The 26,968-nt window shown below is 38.4% G+C and overlaps 1 protein-coding gene across 4 annotated transcripts in view; it reads left to right on the top strand.

The window, feature by feature from the left end:
* CYB5R4 (cytochrome b5 reductase 4) overlaps positions 1-26,526 on the top strand; it is a 39,343-nt gene extending 12,817 nt beyond the window's left edge. For 2 of the 4 annotated variants that reach the window (XM_026726771.2, XM_087914771.1), the window contains 11 exons: positions 4,731-4,785; positions 7,143-7,200; positions 7,669-7,762; positions 9,022-9,054; positions 10,440-10,562; positions 11,866-12,006; positions 12,548-12,700; positions 12,961-13,111; positions 14,644-14,730; positions 23,504-23,668; positions 24,931-26,526. In XM_026726771.2, the coding sequence (XP_026582556.1) occupies positions 4,731-4,785; positions 7,143-7,200; positions 7,669-7,762; positions 9,022-9,054; positions 10,440-10,562; positions 11,866-12,006; positions 12,548-12,700; positions 12,961-13,111; positions 14,644-14,730; positions 23,504-23,668; positions 24,931-24,985 (1,115 nt within the window). In that variant the 3' untranslated portion in view covers positions 24,986-26,526. Of the gene's footprint in view, positions 1-4,730; positions 4,786-7,142; positions 7,201-7,668; positions 7,763-9,021; positions 9,055-10,439; positions 10,563-11,865; positions 12,007-12,547; positions 12,701-12,960; positions 13,112-14,503; positions 14,731-23,503; positions 23,669-24,930 lie in introns of all 4 variants that reach the window. The other 2 variants (XR_015739787.1, XR_003376520.2) reach the window with 2 other exon arrangements.
* Positions 26,527-26,968: the final 442 nt, after the last annotated feature.

Below are 26,968 nucleotides of genomic sequence, written 5' to 3'. Positions count from 1 at the left end.
ATTTAGTATTTTTCTAGAGGAAGATAGGCACCTTGGCTTGGGGTAGGTGAAGAGTTTTTATTATTTTTTTGTTTTTGTTTTTTTCAGTTCCCTTTTTTTCATTGTATTTTCCTTTGGTTTGAAAAATCTTTTTTTAGTTTTCAGAGTTTTTTTTCCCTTTGTGATTGTTTATGCTTCATTTCCAGCTATTTTAAACATTTATCACAAGTAATAAGTAATTATTTTTGCCCTTGATCTATGATTCTAATAACTGCTTAAAGTGTATTTTTGACATATTTTAATCATTTTCTGGAATGTCAAAGAACTTAGATGTTTTTCTAAGAGGAAACAGATGTTCTCTAAATTAGGCAATTTAATACCTAACATTGATTTCTTTTACAAGAAACTCATTCTTTCCCAAGAGAAATATCTTTTATCTAAGATACATATTCATCTTGATAGAAATTCAAAATTTGGTTTAAGGCATAAGCGTTTTTAAAGAAACAAGAAATAAGTGATCTCAATTTATTTTAAAAAATGTTTATTAAATAGGTTTAACTTTATTTGCTTATATTGGTCTATCATAGAACATGCAGTTGTTTTACAGAGGTATTTTAAATATCTTTTACATTAACTGGGGGATTAGATCATAAATGGCTGGAAATTCAAAGCACGTTTTAGATCCTTTGTTAAACCATGCCTGTGTTCTAAATTATATTCCTGAGCATGGGAAGGGCTGCAGACATGCATATCAAAGTTTAATTTGATGATTCTGTGCACAGAAAAGAGCTGCGTTGAATCAGAGGAACAAAAATCAGATCCCAAGTTTTGTTTCTCTGGTCTACCACTCTTTCTTCCATGTGCAGAAGAGAACAACACTGGGCCGGAGAAAGGAAACTTTGGACCTCCCCCCACAGGAGTTTCCCTCCCCTCTATATACTAGTCTTTCTACCATTCAGAAACATTTCTGTCTAGAAGCCTGGATGTTTTTGAATTGTAGAAAGTTTGGAAAGAAACTTGGATAATACGGGATGCAAATGTCTTTTTTCAGGCCAGTATTGGAGTTCTCTTCTGTGCATGGAGGTGTTGGGCTGAAGCAAAAAGCTTGCATCCTGAAAATCCAGGCTTCCGTTCTGTAAACCCAGTGCTATAGTTTCATTCTGTGCATTGAAGGCGGGTGGAAACTCCCACGCTGGACTGGTGAAAAAAAAAAAATCTTGGATCTTCATGATCCAGGTTTTGTTTCTCAAACCCACTGCAAGTGTCCTCTCCCCTCAATGCACAGAGGGGAGACAAATCCTTTACCAGGCAACAGCAGTTTGAAAACTTCCCTGCCAGCTTCCCCATTGACTTTCTGGGGAAGCCAGCAGAGAAGTTTCAAATGGCAATCACAAGGATGCTTGGCAACTGGTTGTAAGTGTGAACAGGGGCCAATGGTCCAAAATGCGATCACGGGAGGTGTAACTTTGAGGATGGGTTATAGGTAACCTTTCCTGTGTTTGTCATAATTTTGAAAGGTTGTTAAGTGCCCGATTGTAAATCGAGGATTATGTGTAATGAAAAGGGAGGCCATATATAATCTGATTTTTGCATCTCGTTAGACAAAGGGACTGTCTTGTGGATGGAGTAGCTCTGAAATACATTGATTTGTTTAATGTAGCGGTGAATTGATAATTCAGCATAACTGTCAGCTTGAAGTATCCTATACTTTTAGTATTACAGTAATTATCATACAGAGAGAGGCAGAAGTGCAAATTTTTAATCTGATACAATAATATTGTAAATATCCAGTTAGTTTCCAGAGATTGCCAAGTAACCAAATTTATTTCTAAACCTGTTTTAGCATGGCTAAAATCACCAGATGACCTGTTGGTCTCTTCTATTTTTCTTTGACTATTTTCCTATTCTTTTGCAAAATCAAAAAAACTATAATAAACTAGAATCCCAGAATTAATCAAATTCCTCAGTTTCTATAAAGAATAAAGCAGGTCATGCTACATTGAAAAAAAGCTATAGTGGTTAATAAATAGAAGCATCTTTTACTGTGAATGAGGATGTACAGTATTGTGGTATATTTTGTTATTTTACTGTGGTGTGGAGACTTTGTTTTCTTTCCTTCAGTAAGAATGAACAATAATTTTGATGTTGCTGGTACCTTTTTCTGCAACCAACATGGCAATTGTATTGCTTTATGTAGTGTCCTTGGCTATTTTCTAAATGCGTTTATTTTGGATTTGTACTTAGGTTCGGATTTATTCTGGGCTAAATCACAGACTTAGATTATGGACTGCACATTTTCTAGAGAGGAAGAGGAAGGAAGAAGTTTTCCTTTTAGCGTCCTTCTAGAAACAAAAGAAAAAGAAATGGTGTCAAGGATCCAGACCAGAAACTAGGTGTTCTACAGTTGTTTTCTACTAACAATTGAAAGCATCTTCCTGACCCATTTAGGCTTCATTATGCCAAAATAACAATAACAAGGACAAGAACAGCAGCTGTACGATGCTTTGTAAATTACTAGTGGGGAAATGGCTTATGTTAGTATCAGAGGTGTTATGAAGAAGTTATTAATAGAAGGTGGTCCATTTTTATGATGTACAATACTTCATTACAGTAAAAATAATCCATTAAAATTTGTTAAAAATAATACTACTAATATTAATAACATGTCAAACACAAGGAAAAGGGTTACCTTTATTATCTTTCATCTATATAATAATTAAAACGTAGGTTTGTCTGTTTGTAATCTTCCACTGGGTGAAATGGTGCATCATAGGGCAACAGTTTTGTTCACTCAAATGGTTTTATAGGAAGAATCTAGACTCCCATTCTCTCATTACTTCTGTTGGATTGAAATTTGGAAAAATTGTGACCACTTCAACATGCCGTGCTGCTTTGGTCAGCCACAGTCACATGATTGTTATTTCCAGTTATGATTTCTGACACTCCCTGCCAGCTTCCCCCAGGCAAAATTATTGGGGAAGCTGGCAGGAAGTTGTAAATCCAAGGCCAGCAGGCAGGTAAGTGGCTACTGCCTGGTAGGTAAGGGAATGAGAGGATGTGTAAGAGGAGAGGTAAGGGTTAGAGACAGTGCATGAGGGTGCGAGGGGAGGGCCTGAGAAGTGTGGCAAGGGTTAAGTGTGGAGGGACAATGCAGATGGAGCAGGGCGTGTGAAGTACACGTAGGAATGATGTGCAGGATAGTGGCATGAATTAGGGAGGGTGCATAGGGGTGTATGAGTAGCTGGCATGACACAAGTGCAGAGGGACTTGGGGATGACCATAGGTAGGGAAGACTTAGCCAAGCAACTTGCAACCCTTCCTCATTGACTTTCTCCCTGCCAACTTCCCACAAGCAAAGTCAGTGGGGAAGCCAGCAAGAAGTCAGAAATTGCTCCTGCTTCGACTGTTCTTTTGCCCACACGTGGTAATTTGTTGATCTATTTAGCTAAATATCCCACCCGTGATAATTCTGTTCATCTATTTAGGTAAATAACTGAATTTATGACACAACTGAAATGATAATATATCACAGGCTGTCTAGTTCCCCACAATCCTGTTGATAAAAATGATTTTTTATTTTTTTGTAATTGTTTTTCCGCTTTGTTATTTCTTATCCAGGATTGTTTCTTTAGCCAGCAGTTTCAACAACACATTCAACAACACGTTTATTAGTGCTTGATAATTTATCTTTGCTGCCAATTTATGGTTGTTTGGGTTTTTACAATCTAGGTATGATAATCTTAGTAAAAGAAAAATATGCAAACATAATTTTAAGACTCGGAAACACCTAAGAGTGAATCTTTATTTGACGCACCCAACCCCAATGCACCATGACAATGTAAGGGTTTTTTTCCACCACTATTAAAGTCAAGCCAGACTAAAGAGGATTATGTAAGGAAATCCAAGATGTTGAAATAAGTTTTGAAAATTATATTTAGCTGATTATCGTAGAATCATTACCCAGCATTGAGGTTTGTACTGTGTTCCCTTGCATGTACTGGAGGTAGTGCTCTTTTTACCCCTCTACTCAGGAGAGTTTGTGCAAGCACAAAAAAAGTGTTGTTGTATGGTCCAAGTTGCTTTTCAAGGATCCGTAAGTTCTTTTATGGGTTCTTCAGTGAGAACTGTTTAGCAACCTTGTTAATGACTCCTTCTGATGTTTCTGAATATGCATCTGCTGTACATATTGAAAGTTTCATTTACAATTTGAAATGACAACATACAACATAAGTGATATGCAAATACTCACGATTCATCTGATATAAAAAGAAATTATATGGCAAGGTTTTTCCATTTCATGTGGCTTTTTAAAAAGTGACCTGCAAGCCAATATTTTCTTCATTTCTGTAGTTCTGGACATTTCTGTGTCCACCCAAAAGGCCACCCAAGACATTTGGAGCAGGTGGTCATAATAAATTTAAATAATAATAATAGTTTAGTGTAAGGTGTCCCTCCCACTTTTTATGCTAGGATTGTGTAATCAAATATTTATATTAAACAAACAAATTTGAAAATGGAAGTTCTTAATTATTTCCAGTAGCCATCTCCATCAGTTTTTATGATTATTTCAACAAAATGATAAATAACAAAATTAATAGTATTTTTCATCTAACCCCATTGTTCATGAAAATCAGGAATATATTCTCCCCATTGTTTTTCCTGCTGTCCCGAGGAGTAATTTAGTCTGATAAATTCTTAATGCTAGAATAATGTTAACCATTGTATATTACTGTACTTCTTATATTTTGTAGGTATACTTCCAGAAAAAAAAGTTTTGGATGACTGTTTCAAAGAAATAGTTCCCAGGTATTGTCATATTTCAGCATTAAGTGGAATTCTATTTATTTTAAGGAAGGACTGATTAAAAATACATTAGAAGTATATTATATAATTTATTTAGTAATTGGAACAAATCAGCCAGTATTGTAGAGATTAATTTCCCCCCATTTTAACCTAACTTTTTTCTCAGAGTCTGGTCTGCTAGTGCTTGGGTGAGAGATTGCCCAGGGCTATAGAATAGATTAAGAGGTCAGAAGAAAACAAGGCATCAGGAAACCATTTTGCATTTTGTCAAGAAAGCTTCATGAATATTTCTGTGAAGTCTCTTGGAGTTGATAATTATGAAGTCCCTTGGAAGGATAATTATTTTTTTTTTTAAATTAGACTTGTGAATGTTCATGTTGGAGTAGGTAGCTCAGGATGGCAAAAATCTATTATCATTTGCTCAGAAGCATTATTCTCATTACACAGAAGCATTCTCCTGCCTTGTGGGTATGCTTCAGAAAAATGAATAGATAAATATTTGGTTCTTCTATCTGGGGTTGTTTGGAAGAGTTTTGGTCAAAGCCAAAAGATAAATCAGTCTAAGTATAAATGTTGAGCAATGGTAGTCCATTGTTTCAGATGCTGCAGTATAATTATGATATAGTAGTACGTTCAAGGTTTTCTGTCATACACCTTTAATGATGCCAGTATTGCTTAGTTGTTTCAGACAATCAACTGAATATAGACAGTTTCAAGCCACTGTCCACATCTGGGGGTTAAGTCTCACAATTTGTAGATTGACTCTAATGCAAGTAACATTTTTAGTTTAGTTCTCTGACACAAAGTGTTAAAGATTTCTATTGGTTCAGAGTCATCAAGACAGGTCTGTTGGTCAGAACAGATCACATAATGTTGATTTGGTTGAGAATTAATTCTCCACTCTACCTATAAAACTTAATGGGGTATAGGAACCTAGGAAGCCATTTTATACGGTCAGGATTCATACTTTGAATTAAACATTGTTTATATAAATAGCGGTCAAGCCAAATTATTTGTTTTCACAACTCAGTTGCAGTTCACAGTACTTAAATAGCTCTCTTGGAAAATTTCCATAAACAATTGATGTATTGTTACAGTGTATTACCTAATGTAGTTCAAAATAAGAATACGAGACTGGAAGTTTTATGTTTAAGTGATTGTTGATATCAATTTATTTATATTTCTATAAATGGATGGTAAGATAGAATAGAAGTCTCAATATCTTATTTGTTTATCAGAATTCTTGTGATGTTTTCCTTCAGTTTAAGGAGGCCTAAGATTATTCCTATGATTATTCCTGACAATTACCGTATATACTCGAGTATAAGCTGAGTTTTTCAGCACATTTTTTGTGCTGAAAAAAACCCCCTCAGCTTATACTCGAGTCAGATTCCCACTGAAAAAAAAATAGTGTGGAGCTCCGGAGCTGGGCAGCCGCTTCCCTACTTCCGTGTTTCCTTTGTAACTTGTAAGCATGGGGGTAATCGGAAGCAGAAAAGTTCTTGCATGAGGATGTATTGTTTTTTCTTTATTTAACAGTTTTTAGGGGGGGAAGTCCCACCATCATGTGAGAATGCTCAGACACGAAATCTATCCGCCTGAAAATAAGTGTGTGTGTGTGTGTGGGGGGGATTTTAACAGAGGGAAGACATAGGGAGAAGGCAAAAGCGACGGAAGATCCTTCAGGGTGGGAGCGAGGACGGACAGAGTCCGTGAAGTGGGGCTTGCCTGCCCTTGCTGGCTGCCTCTGCTTCCTTAGGGGCAGGGAAGGGGGCTTATCTGGACCAAGGGTGAGTCTTCCCCTCAGTTTCCCCTGAAGGATCTTCCGTCGCTTTTGCTTTCTCTATATGTCTTCCCTCTGTTGAAATCCCCCCCGCCACACACACTTATTTTCAGGTGGATAGATTTCGTGTCTGAGCATTCTCACATGACGGTGGGTCTTTCCCCCGACCCTAAAAACAGTTAAATAAAGAAAAAACAATATATCCTCATGCAAGAACTTTTCTGCTTCCGATTACCCCCATGCTTACAAGTTGCAAAGGAAACACGGAAGCAGGGAAGCGGTTGCCCAGCTCCGGAGCTCCACACCATTTTTTTTTTTTCAGAGGGAATCTCACTTGAGTATAAGCCGAGGGGGTTTTTTTCAGCACAAAAAATGTGCTGAAAAACTCGGCTTATACTCGAGTCAATAAGTTTTCCCAGTTTTTTGTGGCAAAATTAGGTGCCTCGGCTTATATTCGGGTCGACTTATACTCGAGTATATACGGTAAATACTTAATAAATCACACATCAAGAAAAATCCCTGTGGAGGCACATATTTTTTTAAAAGAAAAATTTACAATTTTCTCAATTTATTTCAGTTATGACTGGTTCCAGACACAAGATTCAGTCACTGTGGTAATATACACTAAACAAAAGGTAAATAAATCATTTGATAGAAAATAGTTGCAATATTGTAATCTTGTCTTTTTTCAGTATAGGCTTGACCTTTGTTTCTTTTCAGTTCTGTTATTTTAAAATGTTTAAAGGTATCTTCATTTCTTGAGAACACATTTATTCATCTACCTACCTACCTACCTACCGCCCACTTCCCTCAGGCATCTTTTTTGCTGTCTTCGCATGTCTGAAGTTTACTTCCACACTAGTAGTATGACCCTTCTCTTACTATTGTAAAAATCACATTTCTATCATTTTTAAATGACCTTCTGAAACTAAACCTAAATTGAACCAGATATGCATTCTTCACTTAGTTCCCTCATCCTCACTTTCTTCTTGTTGCTTCTTGTTGCTTTGTAAAATGCCATTGATTGTGTCTAGTGATAATAATGTAGAACAATGTTGTAAGAGCTGTCTATACCCCATCCCCATTTTCCTTCCTTCTGAAAGGATATGAATTCTGAATGGGTGATAGCAGATATTCAAGAATGCACATTAAGAGGAGAAATAATTGTGAAAGACTTCTCGTACCTTATACATGTTGGTAAGCTCTTTATTGGCATATTAATATAATTCATACTTTATCAATAAATAAATGGATTATGGCTGTATTAAAATAATACAAGTTCAGCGGATACCAATATTATGTGCTTTTTTCAGCTTTTGTATATGGCGAAGGCTGCATTTATATCATAAGACTAGGATCCAATGATGTAAAATGTGCTATAATCTGTGATAGAAGAAAAATTGTTTATTCTTGGAGCTTTTTTTCTTTGCACTTGTTTCTGCTCTTGAGCAAGATGTTTAAAAAACACCTAAACCAATTGAAAAATGAGATTAATATAGAATTTAGGTGTCAATTGTTGTTGTTGTTAGTTGCGAAGTCATGTCCAACCCATCATGACCCCATGGACAATGTTCCTCCAGGTCTTCCTGTCCTCTACCATCTTCTGGAGCCCATTTAAGCTCTCGTCTACTGCTTCAATGCCTCCATCAAGCCACCTCATTCTCTGTCATCCCCTTCTTCTATTGCCCTCAATCTTTCCCAGCATTATGCTCTTCTCCAGTGAGTCCTTCCTTCTCATTAGGTGTCCAAAGTATTTGAGTTTCAAAGTACCGAATTTCAGTAATTGGGAGCAAATGGAAAATGCATGCCTGTGGTTTTTTGCATTAGGCACATCTAATGAGTAGAAATATAGAAAGCATGAAAATACTAAGAAGTATTGTTTGAAGTAGGTCAGAAATGTCTTCTGTAAGAAGCAGCAATTCTCTAAATTTTATGTTGGAGTGTTTCCAAGTCCATCTTAAATAAACCATGGATTTAACTCGGAATACAGCATAACTGATCTACCACTGGGTTATCCATTCTTTTTCCCAGGGAAATTAGAGTTCCAGATATGCTCACTTCTTGCTCGGGTTCAGGGATTTGATGCTACATGAAAACCTCTGGTTTGCATACATTTTATCAGAGCTCCTTATTACACATGAGTGGTTGCTCCAAATTTGTTTTTTCCAGGTTAGTACAAGCCTGTTTTTACATACAAAAACAGTTTTGGAACTATTACATACCATGGAAAGAGGAAAACTCCACAAATCTAAGGCTCATTCATGTAGTAATGGAGTTGTGGCAAATAGCTCGTTGTGTAAGTTTTCATTGTACAGACTTTCATAAACAGAAATACGACATGATCCATTTTAAACAGTTTCATATTTTCTTTTTACTTTAGTGCTTAACAGACTTTATAACTAATAATCTTATGTAAATTAAAGACTTTTAAACCAAATTATATGGATCTGTTTCAGAACTGAGTTACGCAGTTTATGAAGATATGATAGGTAAGTAAATCCATTATTTTGTGGTTCAAACATGATTTTTTCGCTTTATCTGATTAACATACTCAAAAGCTGATGTAATATGAATATTCCATTTTGATTTTTTTCCAGGTATTTTTAATTTTTTAAAAAATAATTAGAGTGGAAAAAGAAAAAAAAACAATAGAAGGAAAGCAGGAACAAAGAATTTATTGAAAGCTTCCAAAGTATAAAACTGAGGAATTTGCAAAATGCTAAAGCAAAAAGACACTTCACTATTCCTACAAATTATATTGTATTGGAATAGATATAATTTTACAACAGTTCCACATTCCAAAACTAATACTAGAATCAAGTCAGAGGTGGTTTTTTAAAAAAAATCTCTCTTCTTTAGTCTAAAAGATCACAAAAATAGGGCCAGAATACACAAGAATAACAATATCATCAGGGAACGATGATGTTACCTAGTTTGGTAATGAAAAGTCTGCAAGAAAACGGTCAAGGCTCAGAGGGCATCAAGGACCCCACAATAACAAAATTTAACCTAAGCTAAACCAACTGGATGATCCTCGGTCAGTCATTCTCTCTCGGTTGTAAGATGGAGGCAAAGGCAAACCACTTCTGAAAAACCTTGCAGGGATTTGTTCAGGTGATCACCAGGAGTCAGCACTGACTCAAAGATGTGCACATTTCTCTGCCCCCAAGATTCTGGCTTTATATTTTGTTTTAAATTTTTTATTCTATACATTTGTATTCTATAACCTTGCAAAGGGATCTAATCCAAAAACTGCTTAACTGTAAATATGTGCTTTCAGACTACGGCACACAAATATTTTGGAAGTTTATCTATGTATAAAAAAAAGTTTCATTCAGTAATGTAGGGTTAAAACAGTTCATTTAGCAACTGTTCAAAGTTACAATTTCCCTGAAAAAAGTAACTTATGGCCATTTTTCACACTTATGACCGTTACAGCACCCCCATGGTCAGGTGAACGAAATTCAGACAGTTGGCAACTGACTCGCATTTATGACCTTTGTAATGGCCTGGGATCATGTGAGCGAACACCTTTTATGACCTTCTGACAAGTAAAGTCAACAGGGAGGGGAAATCCAGATTCACTTAACAACCGTGTTACTAACTTAACAACTGCAGTGATTCACTTAACAGATGTGGCATGAAAGATCATAAAATGGGGCAAAACGTACTTAACAAACGTTTCACTTAGCAACAAAAATGTTGGACTCAATTGGTTGTAAGTGGAGGCCTACCTGTACTACACCTTCCATTTTAAGAAACTGAATGAAATTGCCCTCCAGCCGTACTGATGGATAGCAATTTGTAAAATTGCATGACCTGTGCAAAATGTTGTAGGTGTATTGCTATAGAACAATACTATGTATATTTTTAGTACAGATTTCTGAAAAAGTGGGAAAAGTGGAATTTGTTTTGAAGAAGAAAGAAGATTTGTCCTGGAAAAAACTTGGGCAGCCTCTAAAGAACCATAATTCTTTTGTCAAATGTACAGATAGAGGTAATACATTTTATTGTTCTACTCAAAAGTTCATTTCCGCACACCTCGTTTTAATTTTAGGGTATAAAAGAAATTCCTGTTCCCATTCTATACATCTGTGAAGGAGTATAGAGTTGACCTTCAGGAAAGCCGGGGCAAGCCATTAAGGTGGGACACGCAGAAAAGATTACACAGTCTTGAGGAGGAAGAGGAGGTCATGAAAAAGAAACTCGAAATAACCCCACTTTAAGTGTGTTTAGTATCAGATGGGATAGAAAAAGCCCGGGGCTGGCTTTTCAGATTGTATTACCGCATCTTAACGATAATTAACAACATCCCTTGAATGCCTTCCATACTTGGTTTTGACCTAGCCTCTCTCTACAGGATCTGAATCAATACCTGCATGGATGTGCCAGTTTTAGGAGATGCTCTTTGGTGGAATTGTACATAATTGTGTACACTGCGTAGCTCAGAACATCAGTGCCTCCGAGCAACTGTAGGCAGTTTAGATAATAACAGGTCCCATTAATAAAACAGGATGTCTGTCAAACTTGTGATTTTGCTTTGGCCGGAAGCAGAATGATGGTTAGGGTGTCTTTGATATTGACAAACGCTCTGAAGATAGAAAGAAGTGCCTCGAAAACAAGATAAATAGTGATAGTCCCCTAATTGGGCCTGGAGTTTCTGTCTACCTTCTGTTCACCCTTGCTTTTGTTGAAGCATTGATTAGGAGTAGCCTGACACACTTATTTCCGAACAAATTTTCAGGAGAATATGTATGAAAAAGCAACATAAACGAAGATTAGACCATTGTGTGTCTCACTGTGACAGTTTAATTCACCACTCGGAGAAAAAGTGGTTTTTATCTGCTACACAGGCATAGCATCAGTTACCATACCTTTGCACCATCGTGTCTGTAATTGATTTGTTTTCCACCGTAAGACTTGAATATGTGGACCAGACCTTTTGGCTAGAAATGTACTTTGAATCCATATCTCAAGAATTTGAACATATTGGCATAATTAATATGCCAGTAAATATAAATGTTAATATTTTGAGATTAAAATATTAATGAAATATATGAAAAATAGTGGTGAGCAGAATACTTGCTTGATATACTTTGTAAGAGGCAGAGGATTTCGGTGACTTAGATTTAGAATTTTCATTCTGTTTCTGTAAAGAGAGTTCAGGTCACTGAGAAATTTATTTTTGAAATTCCTAAAAGGAACAAAGATTTTAAATGTATTTGAAGCATGAACGTTTAAAAGTGTTAATACTTGAGCAAAGTGAATTCAGCTAATTCCTCGGTTTCTGTGTTCCTAAGGTTTGTATTACAGGAAATGCAAGCTGTTGTCAAAAACAAATGTCACTCATGATACTAGACTGTTCTGTGTAGAGTTACCACCAGGAACTCATCTCCAAGTGCCAGTGGGACACCATCTTTACCTCAAACAAACTATTACAGGTAATGGGAATGAAAATCTTACCCTACTTTTAGATTTTATTGGTCCTAATTCTGATTTTCAAGGAAAGCACAAGGAGTTGATTCTTTGACTAAGGGAAAAACATATATCTTATACATTGTATCATACAGCTGGGTTTTTTTGCTCATCTATTTGATGATAATGCAGTATTGTAAGGTATTTTCTGCAGTCCAGTGATTTAACATTTTAACATTCCTTGGCCAAAAGTACCATAATAGCATAAATTGGATAGGATGGGTAGAGACAAATATACAAAACAGGTTGATAGTAAATATGATAGGAGAAATATTCTAATCAAACAAAATAATATAACATTTAACATTTAGTTTATAGCATGATCATGCATAGATTTTTGGCTTATTTAGAAATAAATTGTTCATGAATGTCGCACTTAGTTTATGGTTTTCATTATTCATCTGGATATTAATACGTTTGTTCTTAATATTTGTACCTTTTTGCACTAAAGCTGTTTGGAATATTTAATGCTTATTATTATGGATTTTTCTTTTGCGCTGTCTTTAGGTACAGAGATAGTCAAGCCTTACACACCAGTATTATCTTGCTTGGTATCACCATTCAAAATCCTTTCTTCCAATGATAAGGCACAAATATTTTTTATGATTAAAATTTATCCTGGAGGACTTTTTACACCGGTGCTTGACACTTTACAAATAGGTATGACAGACGTTTTTCTTCCTCTCTCAGAGCATCTTAAAATCTATTATTATTTTTTTCATTTTTCAAATGTTTTCAAAATATGCATTTTTTAAAAGAATAGTATTGTGTAGGCTGCAAATTGCCCAATTTCATTTGTTCTATTATTTTCTATAGAATACCTGTGATGATGCTAACTTGTATCTAGGGAATAGAGGTATCATGATTTTCTAATCTTATCATTTATTGTACTATATCTGTCCTATTTTGTTTTTTAACAGGAGACTATATTTCTTTGAGTAATCCTGAAGGTATTTTTAGAAAATCACAACTGGAAGATGTAGAAGATTTGCTTTTATTGGCAGCAGGCACCGGATTCACACCAATGGTTAAACTTCTCAATTATGCTTTGAGTAATAGTGCTACCCTCAGGTATCTTTCTGTTCTAGAAGTTTCCTGTTCATTTAGGGGCATTCAAAACCTTTTCCTTATATTGCTTCAAATAAACTATACCGTTGAAGTAACTGATGAGTGACCAATTTCATAATAATGATTGCCAGCATATACTTTTACATGCCAGTTTATTGATCTGCAGCTCTTCCTTCTGTTTCCCAAGGTCATTGCCACATACTATTACAACAGCAAAAGGGAGAAACCAGCACTGAGCTGCCTCCCCCATTCCATCAACAAGATCCTTTAAGCTCCTCGTAAAGACAACATTCTTTACACAGAAAGCAAAGTGTAACTTCAACCTATTACAACCTATTCTGTTTTTATTTTACTATTTGTATGCCTGAACCAAACTAGCACCCATTTTTACCGCTGCATGCAATAAATAGTGAGATGCACAGCACTACACAGACTGTATCTGGGAATGCCAGATGAAGGAAGAGCCACTGAAAAATTCATACGCAAGGCATTTTGCTAATAAAGCACCAGCTTCTCACGCAGCTTGTTTTATGGTAATAAAACTCAACAAACCTGTCCCTTGGCATGGATATGCCGTGGCAGAACTCAGCATACCTTCCCGTTGTCTGTCACAGGGAGCATTACTGTAAATATTTCCCTTTACTAAATCTTGCTGATCACACTGGCTTTTCAACCACTTTTTCTTGGGAAATCTAATACAATTCTGCTTTATCCAGCAGTGCCCCCTTGAGGGCATCTGGGGAAAATGGCCTTCTTTCCTTCCTCCCTCCTTCTCCTCCCCTCGGAACACAATGATTATAGTCTAGAGAATTTATTTTTTTATCTATACCCTTTCTAATGTTTGGCTAGAATAGCAACTTTCCTGGCATAGGTGAAAATCACATCATAACCATCATAAAAGCATGTTAGCCCTTGGCCCAGATGCCATGAGATTCCTGTTCTTTATGGCAATCAAGTTGCTGAAATAAAAACATGAAATAACTTTGGTCTAATTTTATTGCCTTTGTTGACTCCTTATAACTCCAGACTAAACCTGGCTCCTGCTTTCTTAAATATGGGCTTTCCATGTTTAATAATCTTGGAGGAATAATGAAAAATGAGTCTACTTCTATTTTTAAAAGACTAGAGTTACAAACCACACGAAATGAGAAAACAGTTGAGCAGGATTAATCTGTTCTCTTTCCCTTCAAGAAAGAGAACAAAGTGGGATGGGAAGGATTGTCCCAGTGGATAGATAGGTGGCCCCCTTTTCCTCAGTAAGGGACTCAGTTGTCCTCCCAAAGTGCCAGTTATAGGGGGTACTGTATTGTTCAAATGGGCAGAAGGGCTATTAGCTAAGAAGGGGCAAACAGAAAGCTGGAATCATCACATCTTACTATTTTTTGTGTGTTTCAGAGACCTGCTACTAGAGTTGAATAAGTGGATTAGCTAAAGGCATTCTGGGAATTCTTACTGAGGTGTTCAGGGTTGTGTTTTTCAAAGAATACTGTTTGTGTTTAAAAGCTGAACATTAAATATTGAACTATCCTCTTAAGGGCAGTAAAAATGATGTTCGTCAACAAAACAGAAGATGATATACTTTGGAAAAGTCAGCTGGAGCAGTTAGCTCTTAAGGACATGAGGTAATTAATAGTTTTCAGAAACTGATGTATACAATGATTTTGTATTTTTTAAAAAAAAATCCTTATACATTGAAGCCCTGTCTGCTGTTCACAATATAAGAATGTGATACAAAAGCTCAAAATTTAAGCAGGGACCTCTTTTGGGGGAACAGTGGAATTGGAAGAGGACCACTTAGGCTGCTAAATTTGAGCCCCCGTCCCATTCAGAAATTCAATTAAAGCATCCATGTTAAATGGCCATCCATCTTGGACAGTGGAGGGAGAACTCTGACTCTCTTTGAATTTTGTTCTATCAAAATTCATTGTTCCCATGCCTTCTAGAATAATAAACATAATTATTTTTTATTGTTTCTGAACTTTGTGACCGCATTCTATGTCTTTCTGATATCTCTAGCATACAGTATTTTTATTTATTAAGTTTGTTCACTGGCCATCTCGTCACAAGGTCTATTGTATATAGGCTGATATGTATATAAGCATTCATACAACACATATGCTAATAACTATGGCATTCTGGGATTTTATATATGTGTGTATGTGTATGTATGTATATATAAATATGTATATGTGTGCATATATATATATGTATATGCGTTTATATATATATGGCATTCAGCTTTGTTCAGGTATTTTCCCACGTCATTGTAGTTGTGCTTTTAAAGTTGTAGCAACGTTTCGGCAGAATCTCATCTGCCATCATCAGGCTTCTGTAATGTAATGATGGCAGATGAGATTCTGCCAAAACGTTGCTACAACTTTAAAAGCACAACTACAATGATGTGGGAAAATACCCGAACAAAGCTGAATGCCATACATGTAAGTACCCGCAAAAACTTAAGAAAATATACCATATATACTCGAGTATAAGCCGAGTTTTTCAACACATTTTTTGTGCTGAAAAAAACCCCCTCGGCTTATACTCGAGTGAGATTCCCTCTGAAAAAAAAATGGTGTGGAACTCCGGAGCTGGGCAGCCGCTTCCCTGCTTCCGTGTTTCCTTTGCAACTTGTAAGCATGGGGGTAATCGGAAGCAGAAAAGTTCTTGCATGAGGATGTATTGTTTTTTCTTTATTTAACGGGTTTTTTTGGGGGAAGACCCACCGTCATGTGAGAATGCTCAGACACGAAATCTATCCGCCTGAAAATAAGTGTGTGTGTGTGTGTGGGGGATTTTAACAGAGGGAAGACATAGGGAGAAGGCAAAAGCGACGGAAGATCCTTCAGGGGAAACTGAGGGGAGACTCACCCTTGGTCCAGATGAGCCCCCTTCCCGCCCCTAAGGAAGCAGAGGCAGCCAGCAAGGGCAGGCAAGCCCGCTCGCGCAGACTCCGTCCGTCCTCGCTCCCACCCACACACCCAAAGCCACGAAGTCCCCTAATCGCGCAGCCCAGAATCGCCCTCCCCTCAGGGGCAGCAACGACGCCCGGTGTTTCCTGAAACAAGAAGCTCCGCCGTGCAATGAAAGCGCCCTGGCTCTAGGCTCAGAAAACAACGCGAGCCGGGTGGCTTCGTTTCCTCACCGTAGCTGTTTTCAGTCTGCTCGGGAGGAGGAGGGGAGGAGGTGGTGGCAGCGGCTTGCGTTGTTTTCTGCGATCCCCCCCACACACACTTATTTTCAGGCGGATAGATTTCGTGTCTGAGCATTCTCACATGACGGTGGGTCTTTTCCCCCCCCAAAAAAAACAGTTAAATAAAGAAAAACAATATATCATCATGCAAGAACTTTTCTGCTTCCAATTACCCCCATGCTTACAGTTGCGGAAACACGGAAGGAAGCGGCTGCCCAGCTCCGGAGCTCCACACCATTTTTTTTTCAGAAGGAATCTCACTTGAGTGTAAGCCGAGGGTTTTTTCAGCACAAAAATGTGCTGAAAAACTCGGCTTATACTCGAGTCAATAAGTTTTCCCAGTTTTTGTGGCAAAATTAGGCGCCTCGGCTTATATTCGGGTCGACTTATACTCGAGTATATATGGTATATATGTATGTATGTATGTATGTATGTATGTATGTATGTATGTATGTATGCAGGTCTACGAAAACAAATATGTATATGTATGTATGTATGTATGCATATACATACATATATATATATATGTTTTCTGAGGTTCTCAGCGGGTATTTATATGTGGATCTTTGGTTGTTCAGGTTTTCTCCCGCGTAAGATTCAAGTATCTAGGCAACGTTTCGATGAAGTCTCATTCATCATCTTCAGGCTTCTGTCTCCGGCTCTGTGCTTCTCAGAGTAATGGAGATTGCAGCTGCTTCCTCCTTTTAACTGCCAGCGGGGTGGGACTTGATTGGGTGGGGGCTTAGCTGTGTTCTGATTGGGTGGGGTGTGTTCTCATTGGTAGGGGTTTGGCTGTGTTCTGATTGGTTGGGGGTTAGCCGTGTTCTGATTGGTTGGAGGCGTGTTCAGTTCAGGTGGGGGCTTGGTTGTGCTCAGGTTAGTCTTAGTTGCTGGGGATTTGAGCTGGAGAGTTGTGATCTGGCTGTTTGGCTTCTAGTTTGTGGTCCTGCTGCATCTTCATAGTGGGTGTCGGTTTGCTTCATGTATGGCTCAGAGGGGTTTGAAGTGGGTAGTGATGCAGCTGCAGTGCAGCTTCTGGTCCATGGTCGTTTCTCATTTTCTGAATGGGTGGGAGTCTGTTTTCTACATGGAAGTGTGGTGGTGGCATCTTGTGTGGCTCTTATGGGTGTGGGTCCGGTGTCCTTCATGTTAGGTATTCGTCTGTTCATGAGGGCGGGTTTCCAAATGGCTGGAAGGCGGGAGGTGTCATCTCGTTTGTTCATGCTGTGTGGGCGTTTTCTATCTCTATGGCTTCTCTGATTATTCTGCTGTTGAAGTGTTCGGTTTTGGCGATAATTCTGGTATTTTTAAAATCAATTTCATGTCCTGTGGCTTTGAGGTGTTGGACCAGGGAGGAGGTCGTTTCTTCTTTTTGATTGAGTTCTTATGTTCTTCAATGCGTGCACTTATTCTTCTGTTAGTTTGTCCAATGTATGTGGTAGGGCAGGCAGTGCAGGGGATTTCGTATACTCCTTGGTTTTCTAATTCGATTTTGTCTTTGGGGTTTCTTAGGATGGTGGATATTTTTCTGTTTGTGCAGAATGCTGTTTTGATGTTGTGTTTTTGGAGGATCTTGCTAATTTTGTCTGTAGTGCCTTTTATATATGGGAGGAGGGCTTTGCCGTTTTCTTGTTCTCTGTCTTGGATTTTGGTTGGGGTTTCTTTTGGATTAGGTGGGTAATCTTCTTTCTTTGGAATCCATTGGCTGTAAGTACGTTGGTGAGAGTGTGTAGTTCGGTTTTTTGGTGTTGTTCATCGGCTAAGCATTTTGTTCTGGAGATGAGTGTCTTGGCTACGGAATTGATCTGTGCTGGGTGGTGGTGTGAGAGTGCATGTAGATAGCGGTTAGTATGTGTTTTCTTCTGGTAGATGGTGTGTCCTAGGGAGCCATTGGATCTTTTGTATACCAAGACATCTAGGAAGGGAAGTTGATTGTTGGCTTCTGTTTCCATGGTGAATTGTATTTTGGGGTGTAGGCTGTTGAGGTATGTGAGGAAGTTGTTCAGTTTTTCTTTCCCGTGTGGCCAGATTATGAAGGTGTCATCTACGTATCTGAGCCAGAGTTTGGGTTTGTGGTTGTATTTTTCTAGAGCTTGAGTTTCAAAGTGTTCCATGTAGAGGTTTGCGATAACAGGTGAGAGGGGTGATCCCATGGGTGCTCCTTCTATTTGTTTGTATTTTTGTCCATTGTAGGTGAAGTAAGTATTGGATAGGCAGTGGTTGGTTAGATCTAGGATGTGCTTGGGGGTTGTATTTGTTTTGGATGGCTGTCAAGGCTTCTTTTATTGGCACTTGGGTGAAGAGGGATATGACATCGAAGCTTACTAGTAGGTCGCTAGGTTGTAAGTTTTGTTTCTTTATGATCTCGATGAACTGGAATGAGTTTCTTACATGTGAGTTGATGGATTCTGCATAGGGTTGTAGTTGTTTGGCAAGAAATTTGGCCAGGTTTTGTAGAGGTGAGCCTATGGAGCTGACTATTGGTCTGAGTGGGGTTCCTTCTTTGTGTATTTTGGGAGACCATAAAGCTTGGGGCATCTGGATGATTTTTCTCTGGGTATGATTCCTTGCTGGATTTCTTCACTGATGGGGAGGCTTTTATTTTGGATTTGGTAGTTTTTTCTAGGTAGGTGGTGGGGTCTGTCTTTAGGGGTTTGTATGTGGGGTCTTGGAGTAGGTTGGTTAGCTTGGTTTGGTAGTCAGATGTGTTCATTACCACTGTCGCGTTGCCCTTGTCTGCTGGTAGGATTATTATGCTGGTGTCTTCTTTCAGGTTAAGTAGTGCAGTTTGTTCTTCTTTGGATAAGTTGCTTTTGGGTGGTTTGCTAGTGCAGAGGATGTTGGTGATTTCGAGTCTGATTTTGTTAGCATCATCAGGGTTGGTTTTGGTCAGGCTGGTTTCAACTCCGCATATGATGGTTTCTGTGGGGATGTGTTTGGGAGCGACAGCAAAGTTGAATCCTTTTGAAAGGATCTTGGTTTCAGCTTCAGTGAGGATCTTGTCTGAGATGTTGTGCACTGTTTGTTTCATGTGTGGCTGTGGGGGAGGAGTTGGTTTCTGGCGTTGTTGTAGTTTCCTGAGTTTGTTGGTGTGTGTGTCTGTCTTGAGGATGGTCTGTGTTTCGGCTCTCCAGACAGCGAGTTGTTTGGATTTGTCCCAAAGTAGAGGGTGAATCTTGTTGCTGAGTCTGAGGTGGAGTGTGAGGAGATCTTTGTTGATTTGGTCTAGGAGAAACCTTTTGTGTGAAGTTCATTTCTAATTAGGGCCAGTTCTGTTCTTTTAAGGATGCGTTTGGTGGCTGCTGTGTTGGTGTGGCATTTCAATTGGAAGCTTGTGGGAATTAAATTTTGATCTCGGCAGTTGCAACCAAATCAACAAAGATCTCCTCACACTCCACCTCAGACTCAGCAACAAGATTCACCCTCTACTTTGGGACAACCAAACAACTGCGCTGTCTGGAGAGCCAAACACAGACCATCCTCAAGACAGACACACACACCAACAAACTCAGGAAACTACAACAACGCCAGAAACCAACTCCTCCCCCCACAGCCACACATGAAACAAACAGTGCACAACATCTCAGACAAGATCCTCACTGAAGCTGAAACCAAGATCCTTTCAAAAGGATTCAACTTTGCTGTCGCTCCCAAACACATCCCCACAGAAACCATCATATGAGTTGAAACCAGCCTGACCAAAACCAACCCTGATGATGCTAACAAAATCAGACTCAAATCACCAACATCCTCTGCACTAGCAAACCACCCAAAAGCAACTTATCCAAAGAAGAACAAACTGCACTACTTAACCTGAAAGAAGACACCAGCATAATAATCCTACCAGCAGACAAGGGCAACGCGACAGTGGTAATGAACACATCTGACTACCAAACCAAGCTAACCAACCTACTCCAAGACCCCACATACAAACCCCTAAAGACAGACCCCACCACCTACCTAGAAAAACTACCAAATCCAAAATAAAAGCCTCCCCATCAGTGAAGAAATCCAGCAAGGAATCATACCCAGAGAAAATCATCCAGATGCCCCAAGCTTTATGGTCTCCCCAAAATACACAAAGAAGGAACCCCACTCAGACCAATAGTCAGCTCCATAGGCTCACCTCTACAAAACCTGGCCAAATTTCTTGCCAAACAACTACAACCCTATGCAGAATCCATCAACTCACATGTAAGAAACTCATTCCAGTTCATCGAGATCATAAAGAAACAAAACTTACAACCTAGCGACCTACTAGTAAGCTTCGATGTCATATCCCTCTTCACCCAAGTGCCAATAAAAGAAGCCTTGACAGCCATCCAAAACAAATACAACCCCCAAGCACATCCTAGATCTAACCAACCACTGCCTATCCAATACTTACTTCACCTACAATGGACAAAAATACAAACAAATAGAAGGAGCACCCATGGGATCACCCTCTCACCTGTTATCGCAAACCTCTACATGGAACACTTTGAAACTCAAGCTCTAGAAAATACAACCACAAACCCAAACTCTGGCTCAGATAAGATGACACCTTCATAATCTGGCCACACGGGAAAGAAAAACTGAACAACTTCCTCACATACCTCAACAGCCTACACCCCAAAATACAATTCACCATGGAAACAGAAGCCAACAATCAACTTCCCTTCCTAGATGTCTTGGTATACAAAAGATCCAATGGCTCCCTAGGACACACCATCTACCAGAAGAAAACACATACTAACCGCTATCTACATGCACTCTCACACCACCACCCAGCACAGATCAATTCCGTAGCCAAGACACTCATCTCCAGAACAAAATGCTTAGCCGATGAACAACACCAAAAAACCGAACTACACACTCTCACCAACGATACTTACAGCCAATGGATTCCAAAGAAAGAAGATTACCCACCTAATCCAAAAAGAAACCCCAACCAAAATCCAAGACAGAGAACAAGAAAACGGCAAAGCCCTCCTCCCATATATAAAAGGCACTACAGACAAAATTAGCAAGATCCTCCAAAAACACAACATCAAAACAGCATTCTGCACAAACAGAAAAATATCCACCATCCTAAGAAACCCCAAAGACAAAATCGAATTAGAAAACCAAGGAGTATACGAAATCCCTGCACTGCCTGCCCTACCACATACATTGACAAACTAACAGAAGAATAAGTGCACGCATTGAAGAACATAAGAACTCAATCAAAAAGAAGAAACGACCTCCTCCCTGGTCCAACACCTCAAAGCCACAGGACATGAAATTGATTTTAAAAATACCAGAATTATCGCCAAAACCGAACACTTCAACAGCAGAATAATCAGAGAAGCCATAGAGATAGAAAAACGCCCACACAGCATGAACAAACGAGATGACACCTCCCGCCTTCCAGCCATTTGGAAACCCGCCCTCATGAACAGACGAATACCTAACATGAAGGACACCGGACCCACACCCATAAGAGCCACACAAGATGCCACCACCACACTTCCATGTAGAAAACAGACTCCCACCCATTCAGAAAATGAGAAACGACCATGGACCAGAAGCTGCACTGCAGCTGCATCACTACCCACTTCAAACCCCTCTGAGCCATACATGAAGCAAACCGACACCCACTATGAAGATGCAGCAGGACCACAAACTAGAAGCCAAACAGCCAGATCACAACTCTCCAGCTCAAATCCCCAGCAACTAAGACTAACCTGAGCACAACCAAGCCCCCACCTGAACTGAACACGCCTCCAACCAATCAGAACACGGCTAACCCCCAACCAATCAGAACACAGCCAAACCCCCTACCAATGAGAACACACCCCCACCCAATCAGAACACAGCTAAGCCCCCACCCAATCAAGTCCCACCCCGCTGGCAGTTAAAAGGAGGAAGCAGCTGCAATCTCCATTACTCTGAGAAGCACAGAGCCGGAGACAGAAGCCTGAAGATGATGAATGAGACTTCATCGAAACGTTGCCTAGATACTTCGAATCTTACGCGGGAGAAAACCCGAACAACCAAAGATCCATATATATATATATATATATATATATATATATATATATATATATATATATATATATATATATATATATATATATTACACAAAGACACACACACTGAGTTAAATAAGTGAATTGTCAGTGTTGGATGAAGGTAAGGCGAATAAGAATGGATGATATCCACTCCTGTATGCAAAGCTAACATGTTCTACTTTTAAGTTTTATATAGGAGCATAAGGCCAGGAAGACTTGAGAGCAAAGTTAATTACCTCTGTAGTATGTTCTAAAAGTAGACAGCCAAAATGCTTGAAAATAATTAATACTTCAAATAAGTGGCTCTCCTAGCACATTATTAAAATTATTATTTTAATAATAATTAAAATTATTAAAATTAACTTTTCAATGGGCATCCAGACCTTTTGTGAGCAGTCATTCACTCTGATTGGCTCAAGGAAGGGAATAAATGTCTGAAGATTCTTAGTCATCCAAGTCATAGTTGTCCCAAAGGTGCGTTCAAAGAGGTTTCGCTTCTCATCCAAGAAGAAGCTTCTTGGATGAGAAGGAAAACATCTTGAAAGAAAAACAAGAAAGTCCAGTTTTGCCTCTTGAAAAAGCACCTTTGGGGACAAGGAAGAGAATAGGATGTTCATTGTTCATTAGTCTTTTTGATGTCCCTAAAAATCTACTTCAGGTTACAGACTCTGCAGAACAATGTAGCAGTGTGAGGAGAAAGACTGTTTGCCTTTTAGTAGTGATCTCAGCCCTTTAGACAAATGGAAGGTCAACTCTCGATCCAACTTGTTGCATTATTGTGCCAGTTGTATAGAGTATAGAGCAGAACTATCCAGGATCAGGATACTGATTCACTTTCTTGCTGGAAGTACAGCTAGTTTTCATTTAGCAACCACGATTGGGACTGGCAATTTAATGATTAAGCAAAGTTGCTGCTAAGTGCTTATGGTCTTGCTTCAGCATTTCTTTGGCTTTATGGACCTGTGAAAGGCCTAAATATGAGGATTGGTAGGAAAGTTACTTTTTCATCACCATCTTAATTGCTGACGGTCACTGTACATGGCAGTTGCTAATGGAGAACTACCTTTTTGTTCCGCAGGAATTGTTATTTACATGAGGATGGTGGAATGCCTGTGGATTAAGCATTTGAAATGTGCATTTTAAACATTGGTGTCTTTAATTATTGTTTCTCAGGTTTGACATTCAGTTTGTTCTCTCAGAGCCAAAGAAAGAATGGCCAGGCAAACAAGGAAAAATCTCCCTCTCTTTGCTTTCTGAATTTGTGAAAAGAAGTAAACACGAGTCTAAAATACTCATATGCATTTGTGGTCCATTGCCATTTATGGAACAAGGAATACAGTAAGTGAAATGGGAACAGGAGATAAATACTGTTCAACTGCATATTTTGTATGTTGCGTATTTTAAACCAGTGGTCCCCAACCTTTTTTGTGCCGTGGCCCGGTACCGGCATCACAAAATCATCTGCAGCCCGGTACTGGCATCAGCACGCATGGCAAGACGAGCTGAGCGACCGGCCAGCCAGCCGTCCCCCGCTTCTCCCCGCCACCTTCAACTCCTCCTTTGTACCTGTGTCGATGGCTTCGCGACAGCTTTGGGACGGTCGCTCAGCTCTCCTTGCCATGCGTGCTGAAAGAATCCTCGCGCCTTAGTTTTGTTCGAAGCTGCCCCCCCCTCAATGAAACTAAGGTGCGAGGATTCTTTCAGCACCCAAACGCCGCTCACCAGAAGCACTTTTTCATCAAAACAAGATGGTGGCGCCCAGCAAACCGGTGGCCCGGTAGAAATTGTTCCGGGGACCGGTACCGGTCCGGGGACCGGTGGTTGGGGACCCCTGTTTTAAACAACTGAAACATTCACTCTCACACATTATGTGAAATGTTTTGAGCATAAGTAGAAGAAGACTATATTAAATAAACGGACAAATTTATATCACAATTTGCTCAAGTTCCTGTTTGAATCATTGTGGGTGCAACTGCATTTTATGGGCATTTTAACTCAGGTTTTGTAAGTATGTAACCTCCATACCAGTGTACATATGATTTTTGTTAATTGCTGTTGCTTAAGCCATGGCTCATTGGACAAGCTATCTTTTAGTAGCATTCCTTTGCACTGATAAGCACCAGATACCTTTTCTTAAGTTATAACTTCGTTACTGTAAAATACCTTACTGGCAATATATTAGAAAAGTACAACCCTCAGTATGAATGATTAATTAATGCTAATATTCAAGGGGTCTGTTTGGAAGCAATTTTCAATAAACCTTGGCACCATTAAATTAATTCTTTGACTCAAAATAGAGTTCTAGTTAAAGACTGTTTTTAAAAGAACTATGTTTATAGTTCCTATTGAACTTTGATTTAGTTTTCAATTGTGAAACAGGTCAAATGAAAACTTTAAACAAACTTAAAAGAGTAAATGTGACAAATGAATGTTCTCTTCTTCATTCCATACCTTAAGAATTGGCATGCCTGCCAAATTATACTTTTAATAATCTTACAGATTATAAAGAAATTAAAACAGACTTTTACATTACTTTTTTCACACAAACTAGATTTTCACATAACCTATATTAATTTTCCATTTAATATATTTTGTTTCAGGCTTTTGAAAACTCTTGGACACTCGGGTAATGATGTATATTGTTTTACCACATAACAAAAAGAGAACACTGGAACTCCTGTACATGTATTTCATCATCATATTTATTACTTCCATTTTGAAGTTCGGCAAGAAAATATTATGCATGAATAATGTTCATTTTAATATAAGTACTTGAATTCTGTATTCTCAGTCAAGAAATAATTTTATATTTTGCTTATTTGTAATTGTATTTATCTTTGCTACAATGTGAACTGAAATATTTTAGATAAATCAGCTGATTTTATATGCATTGAGCAGAATCAACTCTAACCTCCATTGAGTAAGGTTTAGTAGCATTCCTTTGCACTGATAAGCACCAGATACCTTTTCTTAAGTTATAACTTTGTTACTGTAAAACACCTTATGGCAATATATTAGAAAAGTACATATAAAGTGGTTAACTCAGGAAAAAGATTGGTTACAATATAACCCTATTCATATGAAGCTCTAGTGTTACAAATGTCAACTTTGTGTTCTTACAATACATAAATTTTATATAATGAATTACTTTTTGTATAAGACTAATAAAGCAAGGAAATGTTACCTTAAAAGGAAATATTTGTATTATTTCAGTCTTCTGTATTGACTTTAGGAGATTAAAAATTGCTTGACATCCCATATTCTGGAAGGATGGCCTTCTGAAGATAGGTAGTCTTCAAAGACAGTCTTCTAGAGAAAAATTGAAGAACTTATTTTAAATTAGTTCGCTCTGGAAATCTTGATCAGGAAACTATTAGATTTATATCCTTCTTCCCTCTAGGAGCTTAAGGCAATGTGTACAATGTTTCCCTTTTCTACTTTTCCACAACCACCACTCTGAAAATGACTGAAATTGGATAGGAGCCTACAATTTAACATCTTGACGACATTGGCCTTCTTTTCGGAAATATATTTAAGATTGTTTTGTATCAAAGTATGGAAAAATGTATAACAGGGTCAATAAGATATTGATTTTAATGCTATAATTTAAAAAATGTAAATAGCTAATAATAAAACTTAGCAACAGTAAGATGGGCAAATGTGTGCCTGTATCACAATGAATCTATAGCTGTATTTCTCAAAGGGAACCAGTTTTTACTGAATTTCATATCAAGGTTCTTCCTTCCCGTTGAGATCCCACTTCCTCCAAATTGTTCCCCTCGTCTCTTGAGGGAGAAACCTGGGATATTTTTCAAGTTGCTGGAGCTTGAACCTTGACTGAAAACAGGAAGAAAATTCAAAAGGTTTTTTTTTCCAGATTATACTAAAATACTTGGTCTCTTTTCTATTGTCAGAGAAAATCTATTAATATGAAAAGGCTTTTACAAGATTAAAGGTGTTGAACAAATTACAAAATAAAGAATTGATGTGGTTTGTTTGACTTCATATATAGGTTATCAAAGTCCAATTGTATTTTCTAACCATTGTTGCAGTTCAGTGTGAGGTTAACCCCAGCATTGATGTCAGAGTTTTCCAAACTTTGAGGTGAACCTCTCTTGGGGAGGTGCAAACAGAATCCAGAGAAAGTGTGATGCACCTTTTAATTGCTTTGTTATAATAAATTCAGCTTTCTCAAAGTTTCAGTGTATTGTTTTCATTTTTTCATTTGTATTCATTTTGGAGTTTGGATTTCTAGAGGAGTTGTGGCCATTAAGATTACACTAAAGCAGACCTGAGAATTTTATGGCCCTTGGGCCACATCTGGCCCACATGAGGTCAATTAGAAGTTAGCAGAAAAAATGTAAATAAGCATGCCACAAGGGGCAGTAAAAGAAGCTGAGTATATTGTTCAGTCAGCTGCTGAGAGGAATTTTTTCTGCATCTGCGGCAGGAGAGCAGCAGCTGGGTTAAGGTGAGACCACGTTCCCTATATGTGCCTCACCCTGTCCTTCAGTACATGAGCACCGGCAGCAGAATTAATTTTAGGGTATTTGTTCGGCCCTCCACGACTGTCCCAGTTTCTCAGGTGTCTCCTTGGGAATATTAATTGCCCGCCCCTGCACAAAGGGGTGGTGTGAT

Source organism: Pseudonaja textilis, chromosome 1 (genome assembly GCF_049901715.1).
Source record: "Pseudonaja textilis isolate UNSWEBS1 chromosome 1, rPseTex1.2, whole genome shotgun sequence".
NCBI lineage: Eukaryota > Metazoa > Chordata > Lepidosauria > Squamata > Elapidae > Pseudonaja > Pseudonaja textilis.
Note: the sequence above shows the minus strand (reverse complement) of the source record. Positions and strands in the feature narration are given on the sequence as shown.